A 19,627-nucleotide genomic window follows, 5' to 3' on the forward strand; every position below is an offset into this window, starting at 1 on the left:
CGATGTTACACACGTCACTGGTCCCTTTGAGTAGAGACTATCTCCCCCCACCCCAGGTCTGAGTTCAAATCCCACCTGCTCAGAGAGACCTCCCTGACCTCACTAGTGACACCACCAGCATCCGCAGAGCAGTTTAGAAGGTGAGCGCGGAGACGCTGGCCAATCGGGGTTCAAACCCCAGCTGTAGCAAGCGCTGTCTGTGTGCCCGCAGGCGAGCTAGCTAAGCTGTCTGTGACTCAGTTCCCTCCCCTGTAAATGGAGATGATCATAGTTTCCCCTCAGAGGGCTGTTGTGAGGGCTGAATGAGTTGAGACCCCGAGGCCTGAGCACCGCCTGAAATAAGGAAGTGCTGGGTAGTAGGAAACGCCGTGGCGGGAAGCCGGGGGAAGTGGGCTGGAGTGACGTGGCTCAGCGCGTGAACAGGCTGCTGAGCAGAAGCGCGAGCCCCCTGCATCTCACCCCTCCCTGGACTGCCCTCCCCGTCAGGGCAGCACGCGGCCCAGCCCCGGTCCAGCCAGCTGCCCCTCTCCCGGCCCCGTTCCTCTCCCTGCTGTCCGGGCCCGTCACAGCCTGGCCAGGTGGGTTTGGGGCAGTGTTCATGAAGTCGATCGAATTGGGTTAATTCTGTAAAGTCCTTGAGTGCCAGAGGATGCAGCCATCTCTGATTCCCTCAGATGGTCATTTTAAGTGGAGACACGACACGAGGGGGCGGGCGCAGTGGCCCAGGTGAGCGGCACAGACACCGGAAAGGGAGGAAATCTGAGGCAGGGATTCTGTGAGCCCAGGTCAGGGAGAGGGGCGGCCCTGCCCCGCTCTGGAGGCCTGTCCAGGGCCCGTTGTGTGACTGAAGCACTAGCTGCCTCACGCGCAGGATCCTGTGTGAAGAAAGATCCAGAGCAGCGGTTCCCAACCTTTCTTTGGCCAGGCCCCCCCCAAGCATCTCTAAACCCTGATGCCCCCGCCCCGTGACATATAATTCTTATTATTCAAAAAGTGAGCTCCTGTTCACGTGGAGGACGCCTAACGGCCATCAACTTGGTCTAAACAAGCTTCCAAAGAACACGGCACCCATGAAAGAGAAAAATAAAAGAACGGAAGGACAGTTGAAGTTCTGAGGAAGAAATCACTAAGAAAGTGTTAAAAAATAATAATATCCTGAAATGATATGAAAAACATAACAAATAAAGTTTCAAAACATATAATAGAAAACTGAAATGCATAAATATGTCACAATATATATTTATATACTGTATATGAGGCCCCTAGAACCATAAGAAATGTAAAACATTCACTGTTAATAACTCATTCTCGAATGCCCCCCTTAAAAATCAAATTGCTCCCCTGTGGGGTGTGTGCCCCACACTGGGAACCACTGATCTAGAAGGATCCGGGCAGAGCCCTTAGCACTGGCTACAGGAGGGAGAGCGGATTGTGGTGAGTGTGGGGATAAGGGTGGAGGTCAGTGGAGGATTTTTTTACTCTATATACTTTTACTCCATATACTTTGGCATTGCTTGAATTCTGTACAGTGAGGGAGAATTTGTTTATTGCATGTGAAATATTCAAAAGAAAAATTAACGTTGCCCAGAGGAGGTACTCAATGAAGGGCATTTATTATCCTTTAAAAAGAGACGAAGACCTCCTGCCCAGCACGCAGGATGGAGCCCGGGGCATCTCCTCCTCACACACCGGCCCCTCAGCCAGGCTCACCGGCTCCAGCTTCAAAGTGCATCCCGAATCCAGCCACCCAGGCACTTCTCTCCGCCCTCCCCTCCACGCTTCCTGTTCCCACCCCGGGAGCTGGGTACTGGTAGAATGCCCACTTTACAGGTGCAGACACGGAGGCACAGAGCATGCAGTGATTTCCCCAGGTCCACGTTGTGAAATGGCAGGGCTGGGTCCACCCCTCAGGTGTGTGTGCCCTTAGCCGCCCCCACATCGCCTCCCTCACAGCCTCTGTGCCTCGCCTCTCAGGGAGGGATCAGAGCTTGTCCTCTGTCTCAGGCTGGAGGAGATCTGGTCCCTGCTGGCCTCTCAGCCTCCCCCACCCCTCACCCTCTCCTCCCCCACCCTCCAGCTCCACCAACTCCCTGGCTGCTCCTCGCCTAGAACATTCTTTCCTGCCTGACCTTCGTATGGCTTCTTCTCTCAGTCTCTGCTTGAATGCCGCCTCCTCCAAGAGGGCCTCCCTGATCACTCTTTCTGAAATAGTCCCCACTTTATTCTCCAACCTCTTCCTGCCGTCATTTTATTCATGGATCTTGCGCTTCCTGTGGTGACACCAGGTTACTGTGTGGCTGTCTATCATGTGTCTCCTTCCCTAGAATTTCTGTTCCATGAGGACGGGGACTCTGTCCCTTGTGCCTGAGCAGAGCTGGGCACAGAGCAGGAGCTCAGTACATGAAACACTGCGCCCAGGGTCCCGTATGGATGGACTCTGGGCCTCCAGTGCCCGGTGGAGGTCTGCTGTCAGGGCTGCTGGGAGCGTGCCCCCCTGCACGGACAGGGCTTTCGCCCTGGGGTCAGCGATGTGGCCCATCCTTCTCTCTGGGCCCTGGACTGGCGGCGAAAGGTGAAATGAGAGCGTCCACACTCCTTCCCAGTTCCTCCCATCCTGCCTGCACCCACTGCAGCCCCCAGGCGCCCCCTCTCCGCACCTGGAAGGTGGCCTGGCCACCCCATCCCCTCCCAGGCGGTACAGACATGGGCCGTTCACACGTGACAGGCAGGGACGCTTCCCCGACGTCTGACTGTGCCCCCTGTAAGTCCCCAGACCAGGATGTCGGGGGGACCTCCTGCCTCAAACTGAGGGAGACGGGGCCTCACAGGTGAGAGCAGAAGCGAGAGAGAGAGATGGGGCCAAGCTCCCGTGGGTCAGAGACTGGCACCCGGCAGACTCCAGCCTCAAACATCACAGCCGCCGCCAACCCACTCGACCCACCTCCTCCCCCTGTCTCCCGGGAGCCCTGGCTTTTCTCCCCTAAGCATACCTTGGGGCACCCCCTCCCCGAAGCTCCGGGAGCAGAACCGAGGCCTTACCCATCTCAATGCCGCAGATGACCAGGGCGGCGATCACGGCGCCCGCCGACGTCCCGGCGAAGCGATGGGCGGTCTCCAGCATCCGGGGGGCCAGGTCCCGCAGGGCGTCCACTGCCCCAGCCTGGTAGAAGGAGAGGAAGCCGCTGCCCGAGAAGGAGATGGAGTGAGGGGTGTCCGGGTCCCCCTTGAACACCTGTTCTTCCATCTCCTCGGCCTGGGGCTCCGGGTGGGGAGGAGGCACCCCTCAGCTGGCCTGTCCGAGCCCGAGCCGGGGCGGCCCTGCCGTGGGAACCGGCTGCCAAGCTTCCCTGGTGGCCCCGCGCCTGGAATGGGGCGGCTCTCGGGGCGGCAGGGTCCCCTGGGCGGTGCGCCTGGGCCTGCTGCGCTGCGCTGAGCCAGGACGGGGCGAAGGAGGCCCAGGTGTGAGCAGGTGCCCAGGCCCCCTGGTTTCATGGCGCGGCTACTTCATCTCCGGCAGAGTCCTGGCCTCTGCCCGGCTGGTGTGCCTGGGAGCCTGCCAGCTGCCAGGCAGGGCCGTGCCCACGGGGCGGGCACCGCTCAGCCCTCGGCCCAGAAGGCTTGGCACCCTGAGTTGCAAAACTTCCGTGATGGTATCAGAGGGCCGCCCCCCCAGGCTGCGAGGCCACGGGGCTGGGGCAGCCAAGGAATTCAACGCTGGCTCCCTCCCGGGACGGGCCCCTCCCACTGCAGCCTGGCAGCTGGCTCTGCTTTTGGGGGGGTGGGGGACACACTCCCACCACCCCTGCCCCCACCGTGACCCCGCCCCGGCTGCCTTGCCAGACCCCCGTGGTGCGCGGTGTGTGGTGTGTTGCTCACTTGTTTTCATTGTTCCTCTTACATAAGCTCCCTGTGCCTATTCGCTGTTTGTCCCCCTGTGAGGCCTGGCTGCGGGCAGAACCCTGAAGGAAGACAAGCTGAGCTTCGGGCCCACCCATCGCCCGCTCCATCCTCACCACCTCTTCTCTCCGGCCCTTCGCTGACCCGCTGACCCCTTGCCACCCTCTCACCAAACCCAACCCTTCATGCCGTCTCCAAGGCGTCCAGGGAAAAACTCCGCTGAAGCCGAGAGCATTCTAAGTGTTGGGCTTGGACCCGCCTCTCCCCACTCTGGGATGAGAAGTTGGAGATGCACCATTTGGCCCCAGGATGAACCGGGTGGAGGACAGACATGGCATCGGACCAGGCCCGAGACGGTTTGAAGCCCAGGAAGTGGGGCCCGGGGCCGGGGGAGTTGGGGGGGGCGGAGGGGGGGGCCGGGGGTGACCCCCGCTGTTCACTCCCCTGGAGCCGTGCCCACGGCTCTGGAGAGCAGAGTCTTCCTCACAACCTGACATTTTCACAGCCCCCCCCCCCCGCGGGTCCCCAGACCCTCCAGAGGCAGGACCAGAATTAGAACTGAGACACCAACTACCCCGCCCCACGTGGCCAGTCCAGCTCCCGCTCCGTGGGGGTGTGACAGCCATGCCTCAGGTCCCGGGGGCCCCCAGCACCTCTGCACCTCACTGAGCGATGGATTTCCGCAGCGAGGGCAGCGCCCGGGGCTCAGGGAGCAAGGGGTTCCCTCACTTGGGTAGGTAGCTCCACGTATGGAACTGCCTCCTCTGGAAGGAGACTTTGGATTAAATGTGTGTATAAACAGAGAACATGTGTGTGCATGTGTGTGTGCATGTGTGTGTATGTGTGTATGTGTGCGTGCATGTGTATGTGTGTGTATGTGTGCACACCTGTGTATGTGTGCGTGTGTGTGTGTGCGTGTGTGTGTGTGTACACGCAGAGATTCAGGCTTGCTGCTGGGGGGAGGGGGAGCCCGTCAGCATTGGGCATCGCCCGGCCTCCTTCCTGGGAAAGCAGGTCAGCCCCGCTGAGCACGGCACACCCCGCTCCGCCGGGGCCTGGGGGACAGGAGTGTGTGGAAGTGCCATCCTGAACTCAGACACTTCCGGTTTCTTGGGAACAAAACAGGTAGATGTGAAGCAACCAGAGAGCCAGGCGAGGCGGCCTGTGATCCGGCACCGAGCTGTGCGGCTGCGGCTCCTGCCACAAGGCTGAGGGCGAGCCGCGTGGCTGGAGCCCCGGGAGCGCGTGGCAGGGCTGCGGGCTGCGGGTCTGAAGGAGCCGAGGGGAGGGGGTGGGTGCTGTGGCAGGGAGCACCGGCTCCTCACGGAGGGCGGCGGGCAGGATGGGGGCGGTAGCACGGGTGAGACAGACACAGGTTGGATCCCAGCCCTGCCATTCACAGGCAGTGTGACCTGTGTGACCGCTCTGGGCCTCAGCGTTCCTCATCTGTAGAAGGGACAATAATGCCTCAGCTGCGCGGCAGTTTAAAGGCTGCAGATGTGGCTGTAAAATGCCTGGCAAGGGGTTTCTATTGTTATCCACGCGGAGGAGGGCAAGGCTTCCGGAAAGGTGGGCCAGGGGCTGAGGTGGAACAGAAGGGTGCCCTGTGGACACTGGGGAGGGGCTGGGCGAGTTGGCAGTGGGAGAGCCCCGCAATGAGGCCGCTGGAGGCTGGGGGAGGACCGTGCTGCGTCCTCCCGGGGGTGCGGCTGCCCGGCCAGGGCGGTGGCTGAGGGAGGCGGCAGTGAAGCCGTTGCCGCTGAGACTGGCGGGTCTGGCTGGGCAGGATGGGCCCAGGCGACGCCTTGGGGGCTGGGAGGAGCAGGCTGCCTTCTGCTGACTTGAGGAAAGCGGGTGGAGGGTGAGTGACGTGAAGACGAGTCGGAGAGGACAGCGAGACATGAGCCGAACGCCAGCCGCCTCCGGCTCGGGCTCCCGCCGAAGGGGAAGGGTGAGTACAGGGGTCTCTACCAGGGCCCCCTACACGCCCGGACCAACCAGGCGTCAAGCCCCGGCAGCAGCTCGAGCGGGCGAGTGCGCCCTGTACTGGAGGGGTGAGGAAACCTCACCCTCACGGGCCTGGGCCTGGGCGCTGGGTGAAATTACACTGCACTTTCCCGCAAGCTTCCCTCCCAGCGTCTGGTGTGAGAAACTGCTCAGGACTTCGAACCAGGTCTGCCTTCCAGGTCTGCAGCTGTTGGGGCTCTGCAGGAGGCAGGGCCCGTCTGGTTGGCCTTTGGGACGACCCAACCCGTGTGCTATCCACCCCAACGGGCGACAACTACGCCAAAGACACCCAGCTAGCACGCCACGCCGCAGAGCAGTGCTCCAGAATCCGCTGTGATGGGGACATTTCATTCTTTAAAAAGTGTGTATTTCTTACCAGGCTGGTGTGGCTCAGTGGTTGAGCGTCAACCTAGGAACCAAGAGGTCACATGCCCAGGTTGCAGGCTTGATCCCCAGCATGGGAGACGGCCAATCAATGGTTCTCTTTCATCATTGATGTTTCTATTGCTCTCTCTCCCTCTCTGAAATCAATTTTAAATTTTTTTAAAAAATATTTCTCTTCTTGTTATTGGTAGTTCTGGACATTAAAATTTTTTCCATGGGGTCAAGAGGTACCTGAGTATATGATTGCAAGTGGAAAACAGGGGACAGAAATCAGATATTGGCAGTTTTTCCATTTTCATTTGTGTGTGAATTTTTTAACATAAATGCGGGGACATGAAGCATTAATGCAAGTCAAACTGTTTCAGGAACAAGTTGCAGCGGTTCCACTTTATCACAATATAAATAAACCTGTTCATTTTTTCTGGACGGTGCCAGCATTTGGATTTTTAAAAAAATAAATGTCTTACTGGTGGCAGCCGCATGGTGTCTGTAGCATTCTCGGCACAGGGCAGAGTCCCCCACTCACTGTGCGCTCCAGCTGAGCTGTCCTGCAGGAAGGCACGCGGCCGTCATGTTGTCTGTCTTCCCTGCTGTTACTGAATGTTTGCTATTAAGATACAAAGACGAAAAAATAGACATTGGAGCTGGGAGGTGGGGGGAGGGGGGCTCCAGAGAGAGGAGCTGCAGAGAAGGGTGAGCAGCTGGAGGCTTCTAAGAAAGGCTTCCTCCGTGGTAAGAGGAGGAAGGAACATGAGGGGCGCCCCTTTTCCCCGCCACACTTTCTTCCTGACTGAGAGGCTGTTGGGTGAGAACCCGGTGCTGGGAGCTAGGGCGGTCATCTTGAGGGGAACATGGCAGACCCCAAGGGCATTGGTTACTATGCTGTGCCACAAATTACCCAAACGCTCAGGCCTTAAAACAGCAAACATTTCGCATCGCACACAGCTTCTGTGGATTGGGACCCGGAAGTGGCTTAGCCGGTAGTCCGGCTCAGGGTGTCTGACTCAGCAGGCACGCTGGCAGCAAGGGTTGCAGACATGTCAAGGTCACTGGGGTGGAAGAAGCCACTTCCAGACACACTGTCGTCACTGTGGGTGGGCATCAGTGCTCAGCTGGCTGCGGACGCGAGCTTCAGTGCCTCCCCCTGTGGGCCGCAAGATGACAGCGTGTTTTTCCCAGAATAGGCGATGCGAGGGGGTGGGGGGGAGAGGGGGGCGAGGGACATAGAGAGAGGAACAAGAGGCAGTGTGAACTCAGGGTGAAGCCATAGTCTTTGTATAACTTAATCTCAGAAGCGATGCCACCCCTTCTGCCATATCCACAGCCTCCCACATTTCACCAGGGCCAAGGCCACGCAGCCCAGCCCTGGTAAGCGGTGGAGGGTGAATGCCAGAAGGTGGAGACCATCAAGGGCCAATTGGGAGAGTGGCTGCAAACTCCTGGAAGAGCGGGCCTGGGTCCTGGAGAGATGGTTGAGCGGCCACACCAGGCCCCACACCATTTGTCCTCTCCTGCTGTATCAGCTCATCGAATGTCCTTGTTGTTTAAGCCGCTGTGCATTTGATATTTGCTGCTGCAAACCTCAGGACTAGTGCAAGGGCTATGAAATATTTCTAGGGATGTGTACGAATAGTGAGAGGAACAAATAAAATATGCCCTCTGCTTTTGGTAAAAACAAAAGAAGTACTTTAAGGTATAGATAGCTTGTTGTTATAGGTGAAGTAACTCTGATTCATGCAGATTCTGAAAAACTTAATCAGAAAAGTTGTATTAGACCTTTTGGAGATTGTTAAACAGCTATTGCTTCTGTGAGAAGAGAAAGAATACGTCTCTCTTTCTTATTCCTCCCGGGAAATAAAGCGGGGTCCTGCTATGAATCGGGCTTCCCTTTGAGCTGTGCGACGTCATTTTTTAATTCTTGACCAGCATAAGGGCATATCCTCTGTGCGGTGCGAGCGTTCACCCCTTTCCTAAAAAGTCTGCAATTCAAAAAGAATAAGACGGCTCTAGCTGGTTTGGCTCAGTGGATGGAGCGTCGACCTGTGGACCAAAGGGTCCCAGGTTCGATTCCGGTTAAGGGCACAGGCCCGGGGTTGCGGGCTCGATCCCCAGTGGGGGGCGTGCAGGAGGCAGCTGATCAATGATGCTCTCTCATCATTGATGGTTCTATCTCTCTGTCCCTCTCCCTTCCTCTCTGAAATCAATAAAAATATATTAAATAAATAAATAAATAAATAAATAAATAAATAAATAAATAAATAGAAAGAATAAGACGTCAGGGGAGAGGAGGAAACTGGACAGGCCGACGTGGGGACAGAGCTGGCTGGCACCCTTTCCTGTCATCCTTGTATAGGACCTCGAGGTCATTCCTGCAGCCTAAGTCATGTCTTCTTCTCATTATGAAATGGCTCAAATATGCAGGAAAGTGTCAAAAAAAAGAACAGCAAACATCCACGTACCTACCAGGCAGACCAAACAAATCTCAACATTTCACTGCCTCTCAGTCAAACATTTGTTTGATTTTAAAGAAATAAAACATCACAAGTAAAGGCGGAAAAGAAATGCAACATCGCGGATGCAGGTGAAACCTCCTTTGAATCCTCTCCTAACCCCTTCCCCCTGCCCCCCGCCCCCCGCCCCCCCCGGGGAAACCATGTCCCAGATTGGAGAGAACCTTTCCCTTCCATGTCTTTATGTTCTTATCATATGAGTATGCTTTGTAAACAATGCATAGTATTGTCTTATAAACATTCTCACACCTCATGTAAGGAAACCCTGATTTATTCTGCCACCTGCCGCGTTCATTCGCTGTGGCGGCCCGGGTTCTAGTCTTCCCCATTTTACCGCTTTGGTCACCCGCTGTCAGACCGTGGGACAGCGAGGTCATCATTCTCATGCTGATGGACATTCGAGTCCTTTCCAGCGTTTCTCTAGAACCAGCCAACCTGGTGTCATGTCCCTGTGCACCGTGGAGGAATTTCTCAGGCCGCGTGTGCGTGTATGAATTGCACCCGCGGAATTTTAATTTATGGAGGTGACTGGGTGATGACATGGAGAGGCTAACGCCACTGAAAGGAGATGTGTTGTTGTTGCTGTTACTTACGTTTCTGGAGACAAGGGCCGTGCCAGGCCCGCAGGGCCCTGTGGGGAAGCACCAGGGCTGGGCAGGAGGCAGAGGGCTGAGGGGAGAGCTGAGGGGAGCCTCTATTTCCCTTTCCATGGGAAAGGCCAGGCAGACTTGGGCCCGGCCGGTGTGAACAATGTCTGCGGGCGTTCCGGTTGCCTGGTACCTGGCCCGACTATCAGGGCAGAGAACACAGCTTCCTGGAGCGTAGGCGCCGGATGAGAAGTGGGCTCTGCGGGTCCGTCTGCACGAAGGGGCGCCCGGCCCTGCTGACACTGAGAACTGGAAGGCCCTGGAAGGGGCCTGTCTTTCCAGCCGGACAGGCCAGAGCCCTGGGAACACACAAACGAGAACAGACGTCCATGCAGCGGGCACTGCTTCCGTTTGACCAGGTGTTAGCAAATTGCTCGCAGAGTGGCTGGGCCAGGGTACACCCCACTGAGAGCTTATCGGAGACTTAACTGCTTTGCTCTCCAGAATAAAAAGCTTCTGCCAATCTGAGGGCTGTGCAATGCCACTCATTGCTGTTTAATTGAGATTTTCCTGATTATTCATGAAACTGGGCATCATTTCATTCATCTACTCGTCATGTGCTGGCATATGGTAAGTGCTTCCCTGTAATTCTTCCTTAATCCCCCCCATGAACTGGCCACGGCTGGGGCCCTGGGCAGTGACGTGGCCGCAGGTGGAGATTGGATCTGTGTGTGAGGTGAGCACACGAACCAAGCTCACACGCTCACACCCTCACACGCCTGATGACTAAGCCCAGCTTGCTCATTCCCAGGCCAGAGCCTGGGCAGATCCATCAACACCTCTTCTCCTCTTCCAGGCGGGAGGCCAGGCTGCACCAGAGGCTGGAGGGGGGTGCGCTGTGAGTGCTCATTTCCCCGGCTGCTCCCCCACGTGACTGTCAGCCCCTCAGGGAAGACACGGGTACATGGGAGGATCGCAAGTCATAGCTGCCTGTCCCTGTCATGGCAACAGGAGACATGACCTAAATGCTCAAGAGGAGGAAGTTGTCATTAAACTGCGGCCCCGTCACCCTGCAAAACCGAAGTCGCTGAAAGGGGTAATTCTAATGATTATACGGAAAGCTAGAGGAATGCTGGGGGTGTAACCTAAGAAAAACAAAAGAAAGCAGAATGGTCTGGACGCAATGGGGACCCATCCCTACATGTTAAGTGCAAAAGCCGAGTCCAGAGAAGGGGGTGCAATACGCTATCATCTGTGTAAAAGGGGGGAGTGACTTCACTTGCAGTCGTGAGCGTGACGTACCTCTGAACGGCACACGGGGGCTCTCAGGAGGGGGCCCAGCGGGGACCGTCGGGGACAAGTCACTGACGACACTGCTGTCCCTTCTGAATGCTGAAACGTGAGTATGTTCCCAATTCAAAAATCAAATCGTTTAAAGCACTTCCGGGCACATAGGAAGTGAAATAGATGCGTATATGTTTTCTCTGCTGCATCCCTCCCCCCACACGCAGGCATTTCAGCTCCTGACATCGGGATAGACCCCAGCCAGTGGGCGTTCTCGCCAGTTTCTTGTGGAGTTTTTCCCGAACGGGACCGATTGCTGGGCTGGTGGCCAAGTACGTGTTGTCTCGGTTTTTGACAAACTGTCCCAGGAAGGTGAGTAACTCAGAAAAAAACCAAGGAAGACGAGCCTTTCCTGTACCCAGGGCCACACGCAGGGCCAGGGCTCTGGTCTGATCATTAAGCTCACTGGGCCGAGGGAGGGGTGGTTTGCATGGGCTCACGGCGCAGCAGGTCCCAGACCCGGTGCGGGGGACGCCTTTCTCTAAAACCACTGATTGTCCCCTACAAACAGTTAAAAACCCCTTTTTAGAATACGATGGAAAAGATGACGTAAACATACCAGTAGGACCTTTTTGGAAAAGGCGGATCCCTCCAATCCCACCACACGCCACGTGTTTCTGTGCGCATTTCCTTGGTCCTGAAATTCCATCCAGTTCAGGACTCAGCATCGATTCAGCAAAAGCTTAGCCATGAGCTTTTAAGCCGGTTTGGCTCAGCGGATAGAGAGTCGGCCCGCAGACTGAAGGGTCTCGGATTTGATTCCGGTCGAGGGCATGTACCTCGGTTGCAGGCTCGATCCCCGGCCCTGGTCGGGGGCACGTGCAGGAGGCAACCAATCGATGTGTCTCTCTCACATGGATAGCTCTCTCTCTTTGTCTCTCCCCGTCCCTTCCACCTGCTCTAGAAATCAATGGGAAAATATCCTCCGGTGAGGATTTAAAAAAGAAAAAAGAAAGCTTTAACCTTGAGTTTTGGTCCAAACCATTGCCATGGTCACAGCCTGGCTGTTGAGTTGGGAACACTGACAGAGCCAGTGCTGCTGGTCAGGCTGCCCAGCGGGAAGCGCCCCGAGTGCTGTGACCACAGTGAGGCCTGGCACCTCGCTGCTTCCCGACCAGCCCACTGTCCTGAGTGTCCCCGTTCTGACACATGCCTGTGGGGAGAGGGTTTCGTAATCGAATGAACAGGCGTAAGACGTGTGTGGGTAAGAGAGTGGGAGAAATTGGAGAGCAACAAGCACACCTGCCTATGAAAGGCCCTGAAAAGTCCTGTGTGGCAAGATCCAGCGGTTTCCAGTTGTTCCCACCTCTTTCCCGACTCATCAAACCCTAATTCTGTTTACCCGCTTCAGCGCAAACAAACAAGTCCCAGAACAAAGGGGTGAAGAAAGAGCAGACGAACACAGTCCTGGCCAATAAAACAGAGTGATGTGCTGGGGGATTCTGAGAAGGCCTTTGCTCTTTCAGAGAGACTAACAAACGTGCTGCGTTCGGTGAGGGCTGAGCCGCTGCTGTGAGCCGCAGGCCTCGGGCGACAGGATGATGAAAAGCAGCCAGGCACCTAGAGCACGGCCATCGCCCACAGAGAGGACGGGAGTCAACACTGGAGAGAGGGGAAGCCCGGGACCAGCTTTCTATTTTTTGTAGCTTTTGGCCTGAGGGAGGGCCGCAGCCAGGCCAGGTGGTGGTGAGGACAGGACAGAAGCCACAGCTGTGCTGGAGTGAAAGGCCAGAGGGCAGAGCCCTGGGAAGGAGAGGGAGGCTGAAGGCAGAGCCCCACGCTCTGTGTGGACTCCGCTCAGGTCCCGGGGCCCCACCCGAGCAGGGCAGACGCTGAGGTCCCAGCTCCCGTGCACCAGAGAGGAGCCGATACGTGCAGCCGGCGAGTTCAGCCAAGTGAGCTGACGGCTAAAACAAATAAAGAAGCAAATCAAAAATAAGTGAAAAGGCAACACTCTTCAGAAGAACAAACGGAGTCCGGAGTGTCTGCAACCTGTTAGGCAATGTTCAGAACGCAATCAAAGGTCCCTGGCATTCGATTCGAAGAGTAAAGTGACACGGACACCGGGTGCTGCTAGTCCTATCGTCGGGGGAAGGCCGCCGGTCCACTGTCCATCTGCACCGCTTCTGATGCTGCAGACATTTGATGTCTAGCCAAACTGGGGGGGTGGGGAGGACTGGGGTTCTTCTGAGCGTCCTTTCGCAGTCTCTCTAGGTCTGTGCTCCTCCCTTAGGGTCCAGGGCTGCCCTGTCCCTCAGGAGGAGAGAGGTGACCGTCCAGTCGTACGCCAGCCCCTCCTGTCGGCTCACCCAGGGCCCGGAGAGGCCCAGCTCGGGGTTAGCGCACTCAGGAGCCAGAGTAATGGACCCTGGCGTGGGAAGCCAGACAGGGCCTCCCATCCACCCACAAGGGCTCTTTCATTCCACTCCAGCTGGAACGGCCCGTTCTAACTGATTCGAGGGGGTGGGGGGTTGTTGTTGTTGGCTTGTTTTTTGTTTTGTTTTGTTTTTTGGCGAGCAGGTGCAAGGGTGATTTCTTCCCCGGGTTCTTGTCCAGATAGATTCAAAGAATGAAGCCATGGGCAAACGGTGGTAGGTGAGAAGTACAGAAACCTTATTGCAAGCAGATGCCATCTCTAAAACTCCTAACTCTACGTTTCTATTCCGAAGGCTAAGGCGAGACAGGGGTGTCCCCTAAAGAGGGTGGCCGCTGCTCTCTGTCTTGAGGGATTAGACATTCTAGCCACCCTCCCTCAGCCAGGACCCCATGCTTGTCTCACTGCTCATCCTGCGACACAGCACCAGTTTCAAAGGCCAAGCCCACACGGTGCCCACCCCCCTCTTTCTTTTCCCTAATTTTGCAACGTTCTCCTATCCTCCTCGACCTAGCAACCTTATCTGGCCAAGCCGTGAGACTGAAGCCGCTGGCTCCTCTGCTCAAAGAGTGAAACGGCCTCTTCTTTCCTGTGACTTTTCTTTATTCTCCGTGAATGTGTGTCTTCCTCCCCCCTTATCTTGCTGGTTGGAGTTGCTTTGATCTCCCTTATGGCTCTCCCAGCTGCTCAGGCCAGAGATACCTCTGTCCTTGGTTTATGGCTGCTTTTGATCTAACTTATGGCGGCTTTAATTGCTCAGGCCAAGATACCTCTACCCTCTCTGGACAACGCCCCCCAACCCCCCTCCCGCCCCCTCGCCCCCCTCACCTCCCCTCCCCCCCGCCCTCGCCTTCCTGTCTACCTAATTAAGCTAGCTAGCCACCCTGATCATAATCAGAGGACCAAGACTAGGATAACACTAGACTGTGACTGGCAATAATTGGGGATTAGCAAGAAAAGAATAGAGATTTATTTCTTAAGAATCTAAAATACTGTATTACTTAAATCTAAGCGTTTACTTTTTAAATAATTCATGGTGTTGGATTGTTTACTCTTTTACTGTTTAATAGTTACTTTGTTTAGCTGTTTGGTAAAGGGTTGTCACTTTGGTTTTTTGGATTTTTTTTTGAAAGATGAGGAAACACAATGCTTTCTAGCTCAGTTAACAGTACCTACAACATAAGCACCCTCTTCAGACCACGGCTGCTCGAACGGAAGCAGCAGACGTAACTGTAAGCAGGGACAGTCGTGCGGGCTCCGCTCACCAGGGCAGAGTAGCCATAGGAGGTACCAAGTTCTTTCCATGTTGGAAAGCAGTTTTGTTACCGAATTCATGGGGCTCGCCCCTTGGGGAACTATATTCAGAAAGTGAGGCACGGTGGTGGTGGTGGTGGTGGTGGTGGTGGTGGTGGTGGTGTTTACCTGCAGCAAGTGAAGGCGGTAGGGCATTCCTATCCAAAGCTCCCCCTCCCCAGCTGGAGCTCAGTCATTGCTGATAGGCACTGTTTTGTTCATTGCATGCTGATTTCTTCTTTGCAGTTGGCAACATTTATCCGGTTGTTCCTGTCCACTCATCCTGTTTTCTGCTGCATCTATAAAATATTGTGCTACATTTTTACATTTAGCAAGAAATAACCATCAGAACTGCCCAGACCTTGAGACCCTTGTCTTATCTAACAGTTTGGCTATATGTGAAGAATCATAGCAGTTATGTCTTGGGTGAAGCTGACCGCTTTCAATTTGCCTTTGAATTCGTGATTCTACTTCTGGAAATGTATCCTGAGGAGATAATCAAAGACATAGGAAAAGCTCTGGCCAAAAGAGCTCATCACAGCACTGTCTTAAACAGTCAGACTGGGAAGCTCGGAGCATGAGAGCAAGGGAATGACCCAGCGTATATTTGCCCAATAATATGCTAAGTAGCCATGTTTTAAATGATACTCACATTTAAAGTATATTTGGTATTGAACTAGATTGTTTCTATTGCCTTTCCACCTAATACAGAGATTTTCGACCAGTGTGCCATTAGAATTTTTAAAGCATGTAATACCTGGCTATTTAGTCAGGGGCACTGACCTCTTTTAAACCCTTAGGTTGTCAAATAAAAAAATGACAACAGCCAACACAACAAAAGCTGTCTGGTATGAATGAATCAAATTATACCTTTTTTTTTGTCAGGTCAGCAAAAAATATATGTGTTATGTGCCGCAAGTTTTAGTAATTAGTTTGTGTACCGTGAGATGAAAAAGTTTGAAATTGCTAATCTAACACATGAAACTGTTTGAAACAAAGTTTTACAAAAAGGTTGTAAGGCAAAGATTATTTGTAAAACGCGAGCTATAACGTTTGGTCTCGGATCTATCAGGAAGGAGAGAAGGGTGAAAGGGCAGTCACCATGGGGTAGGGCAACTGCTTGGGTCTCCTCACGCCTTAAATCCATTCCCGACACTGCCGTTATCTACCTATAGGTTAATTTAATTAATGATGCAGCCGTTGGATTCGTCCATCATGTTTGGCTAGCTTATGTTCCAGTGACAACCTTCAGCTGCCAGTAGCTTGGACATCAGGGTTGGTTCTCACTGGCCAGGGCAGCAGGGGGAAGAGAGCATGGGGGGGTGTGGCAGCTCTTACCTGCTTCTGCCTGAAATGAACATGTGTCAGTTCCGCCCACGTTTTATTGGCTGAAGCCTGACTCGAAAGGGGCACCAAGGTGAGATCATTCTTTGTGTTGGGGGAGCAGCACCACGTTACCATGTTCAACAAATATTTACTGAGCGTTGGCTGGCGAGGGGCTGGAGGTGCACGGGTAAGAAAAACAAATGTCTGTTCTGAAAGCACTTACGGTCCAGAAGGAATCATCTGCGCTCGTGCTGCCATATAAAGACTGCAATTGTGCCACCTCTTACATTTTTATTGCATTAAAAAAAAAAAAAAGAACTTGGCTGTCTGCCTGAATAGGCTGTTAAACCTAATACCCAGGATGGTGCCCAGCGCCAGTAGAAGCTTAATAAATGTTTGCTGAATGAGGTATGAGAGAGGACGGGCCAGCCACCAGGAAGAGGAAGCCTGGATGACGGAGCTTGAATAAACAGTTTGCATTTTCACGTCGCAAGGAGGCTAACCCGGCAGCTGCTGCGGCCGCTTCTCTGTTCTGTTCACCCCGGGCCCGGGCTCCCTCCCGCCTCACACTGTGATCTGCTTGGCTTGTTGGCTCTTCCTCCACGTGATGGTGCCTCCGTCACAAGACTGCTGCCCCTGCTCCGTGGGGGAAGAAGCAGAGGGGAGATGGCAAGGGGCTCTCCTCTGGTGACTGCCCCTAGAAGCCACCAACAGTAGGTTATGTCTCACGGCCAAAGCGTGGATCACACGGCCATCCCAAGCTTCGAGCAAGACCAGGAAAGAGGATGTCTGGATTTCCAGCCTCGGTGCTTGGAGCTGGCAAAGAGGCCTGGAGTGGTTTGGGTAGCCAACCGAAAGGGATCGCCGCAAATGAAGAACATGTGCTCAGTAAATATTTACTGGTGGAAGTTCATCTTTTTATGACTTGGTTCTTTAGTAATTTTTTTTTAAAATTTCAATTACAGTTTATATTCAATACTAGAGGCCCGGTGCATGAAATTTGTGCACGGAGAGGGGGTGGGGGAGTCCCTCAGCCTGACCTGCACCCTCTCCAATCCGGGACCCGTTGGGGGATGTCTGACTGCCTCTCATAATCGGGGACCACTGGCTCCTAACCGTTCGCCTGCCTGATTGCCCCTAACCCCTCTGCCTGCCTGCTGATCACCTCTAACTGCTTCCCTGCTGGCCTGATTGCCCCTAAACACCTCTGCCTGGACCCCCACCCAGGACCCAGGATTCCCTCCTCTGGCCGGTCGCAGGCACCTGGAACCTGGGCCAACTTCGTCTGGGCCGGCCGCAGCCACTGGGGACTGTGCATGGGCGGCCTCACCTGGGCCACAGCCACAGGCACCCAGGACCGCAGGGCGGGCGGCTGTCCCTCTCCTGTGCTGCAGCCTGGCTGGTCCCCATTCCTCTCTCCCCAGTGTTGAGTGTCTGAGCAGTTCCAGCGTGAAGGCATGGAGGTGTGATGACCATTTGCATATTGGCTCTTTATTATACAGGATTATTGATATTAGTTTCAGGTGTACAGCAGAGTGGTTTTATAACATATTATATAATAACATATAAAGAACCCTCATCACTGTGACTAACCAATATTGAGTGCATCTTCTGTTTGTTTGCCAAGCAAAGTATATGAATTTTCTCACATACTCTTCGCAATACCTATGACACAGGTATCATCCATCTCTATTTTACGTATGAAGAAATTGAATCGCAGAGTAATTAAGCAACTTGTCCAACTTGTTTGATTACCGGCTAGTCAATGCTGCAGCAGAGGTTTGAACTCCGGTCTGACCCCAGCACCCAGGCTCCTACCCTAGAACTTCGGCTCATCAGAACCAAACCCGGTGCATTCTGGACGCTGAGGCCCAGAGGTGGGAGGTACCAGCTCCAGGTCACACAGCAAGCCCAGGTCAGAGCCAGGCCCCGGACGCGGGGCTCCCAGGCCACGTTCTATCGGCCGGGGCTGCCTCTGCTCAGAAACTGCACATTAGTTCACTGACCTCTGAATAGACAAATGGCCCAGCGTGGGGGTCTGGGGACAATTCTGTTTAAAAACGTGTTTGAGTTAAGGTTTGGCAAATTAGAAGAACTTGTTTCTTTTTTTAAAATCTGAACTTGATAAGTTGGTCCACACTTATACCCATCTCGGCGGAAACGCCAGTCTGTGCAATAGCTTTCAGTTCTTGGTGATAAGAGGAAGGAGGAATGTGAGGTCAGAGGCCTCGCTGGGACACACGGACGCCCAGCTCCTGACCCAGAAACGCCCTCTCCGTGGTGTTTCACCGCGTCCTGTGCGCGCAGCCTGGGAGGCCTCCTGGCCGAGTGGGATGTGTGGGGTTCAAATCCCACTCTCCCACCGACTGGCTGTGGGATCCCTGACCTGGTTCCCCGGTGAGAAGTGGGGCCACACGCAGACAGCGCCTGGCTCACGGGGCCTTCTCCGTCCCCTGCTCCCTACGCCAGCCCCAGCTTAACAGGCAGCACCGCCCCCCCGACTGTGCCTGCTTCACCAGCCTCCAGGCCAGGGGTCCTCAAACTACGGCCCGCGGGCCACATGCAAATACAAATATTGTATTTGTTCCCGTTTTGTTTTTTTACTTCAAAATAAGATGTGCAGTGTGCATAGGAATTTGTTCATAGTTTTTTTTTTAGACTATAGTCCAGCCCTCCAATGGTCTGAGGGACAGTGAACCGGCCCCCTGTTTAAAAAGTTTGAGGACCCCTGCTCCAGGCCCTTTGTCTGCAGAACTGAAACCGTTCAGGGAAAAGTTTGCTGAAATTTCGATGGGGTGTGTGAGACCCTAGACTCGAGAAGAGGTTATAAGCGCAGGCTCTTTGGGTTGAGACTCTGTCGCTTCCTGTGTGTGTAGTTGTGTCACCTCCTGTGTCTGTTTCCCTGCAGTGCAGTGGGGTTAGCCGTGGTCCCCACCTCAGGGCTGTTGTGGGGCCTGGGGTGGGACTGTCTGGACTCAGGTCAGGTGACATGGTGAGCACGTCACACCCCCCAGGCCCTTCCACAGCTGGGCCCTGGTCACATGGTGAGCACGTCACACCCCCCAGGCCCTTCCACAGCTGGGCCCTGGTCACATGGTGAGCACGTCACACCCCCCAGGCCCTTCCACAGCTGGGCCCTGGTCACATGGTGAGCACGTCACACCCCCCAGGCCCTTCCACAGGTGGGCCCTGGTCACATGGTCAGCACATCACACCCCCCAGGCCCTTCCACAGCTGGGCCCTGGTCACATGGTGAGCATGTCACACCCCCCAGGCCCTTCCACAGCTGGGCCCTGGTCACATGGTGAGCATGTCACAACCCTCCCCCCAGGCCCTTCCACAGCTGGGCCCTGGTCACATGGTGAGCACGTCACACCCCCCAGGCCCTCCCACAGCTGGGCCCTGGTCACATGGTGAGCACGTCACACCCCCCGGGCCCTTCCACAGCTGGGCCCTGGTCACATGGTGAGCACGTCACACCCCCCAGGCCCTCCCACAGCTGGGCCCTGGTCACATGGTGAGCACGTCACACCCCCCGGGCCCTTCCACAGCTGGGCCCTGGTCACATGGTGAGCACGTCACACCCCCCGGGCCCTTCCACAGCTGGGCCCTGTGTCACATGGTGAGCACGTCACACCCCCCAGGCCCTTCCACAGCTGGGCCCTGGTCACATGGTGAGCACGTCACACCCCCCAGGCCCTTCCACAGCTGGGCCCTGTGTCACATGGTGAGCACGTCACACCCCCCGGGCCCTTCCACAGCTGGGCCCTGGTCACATGGTGAGCACGTCACACCCCCCAGGCCCTTCCACAGCTGGGCCCTGTGTCACATGGTGAGCACGTCACACCCCCCAGGCCCTTCCACAGCTGGGCCCTGGTCACATGGTGAGCACGTCACACCCCCCA

At 55.2% G+C, this 19,627-nt stretch overlaps 1 protein-coding gene across 1 annotated transcript in view; it reads right to left on the reverse strand.

Annotated features, from left to right (window-relative positions):
- The window catches only part of PNPLA1 (patatin like phospholipase domain containing 1), a 39,172-nt gene extending 35,547 nt beyond the window's left edge, over positions 1-3,625 (reverse strand). The window contains exon 1 of the mRNA XM_059701882.1: positions 3,040-3,625. Coding sequence (XP_059557865.1) covers positions 3,040-3,244 — 205 coding nt within the window. The 5' untranslated portion in view covers positions 3,245-3,625. The remainder of the gene's footprint in view (positions 1-3,039) is intronic.
- Between the last annotated feature and the right edge of the window lie 16,002 nt (positions 3,626-19,627).

This window comes from Myotis daubentonii, chromosome 6 (genome assembly GCF_963259705.1).
Source record: "Myotis daubentonii chromosome 6, mMyoDau2.1, whole genome shotgun sequence".
In the NCBI taxonomy this organism is placed as follows: domain Eukaryota; kingdom Metazoa; phylum Chordata; class Mammalia; order Chiroptera; family Vespertilionidae; genus Myotis; species Myotis daubentonii.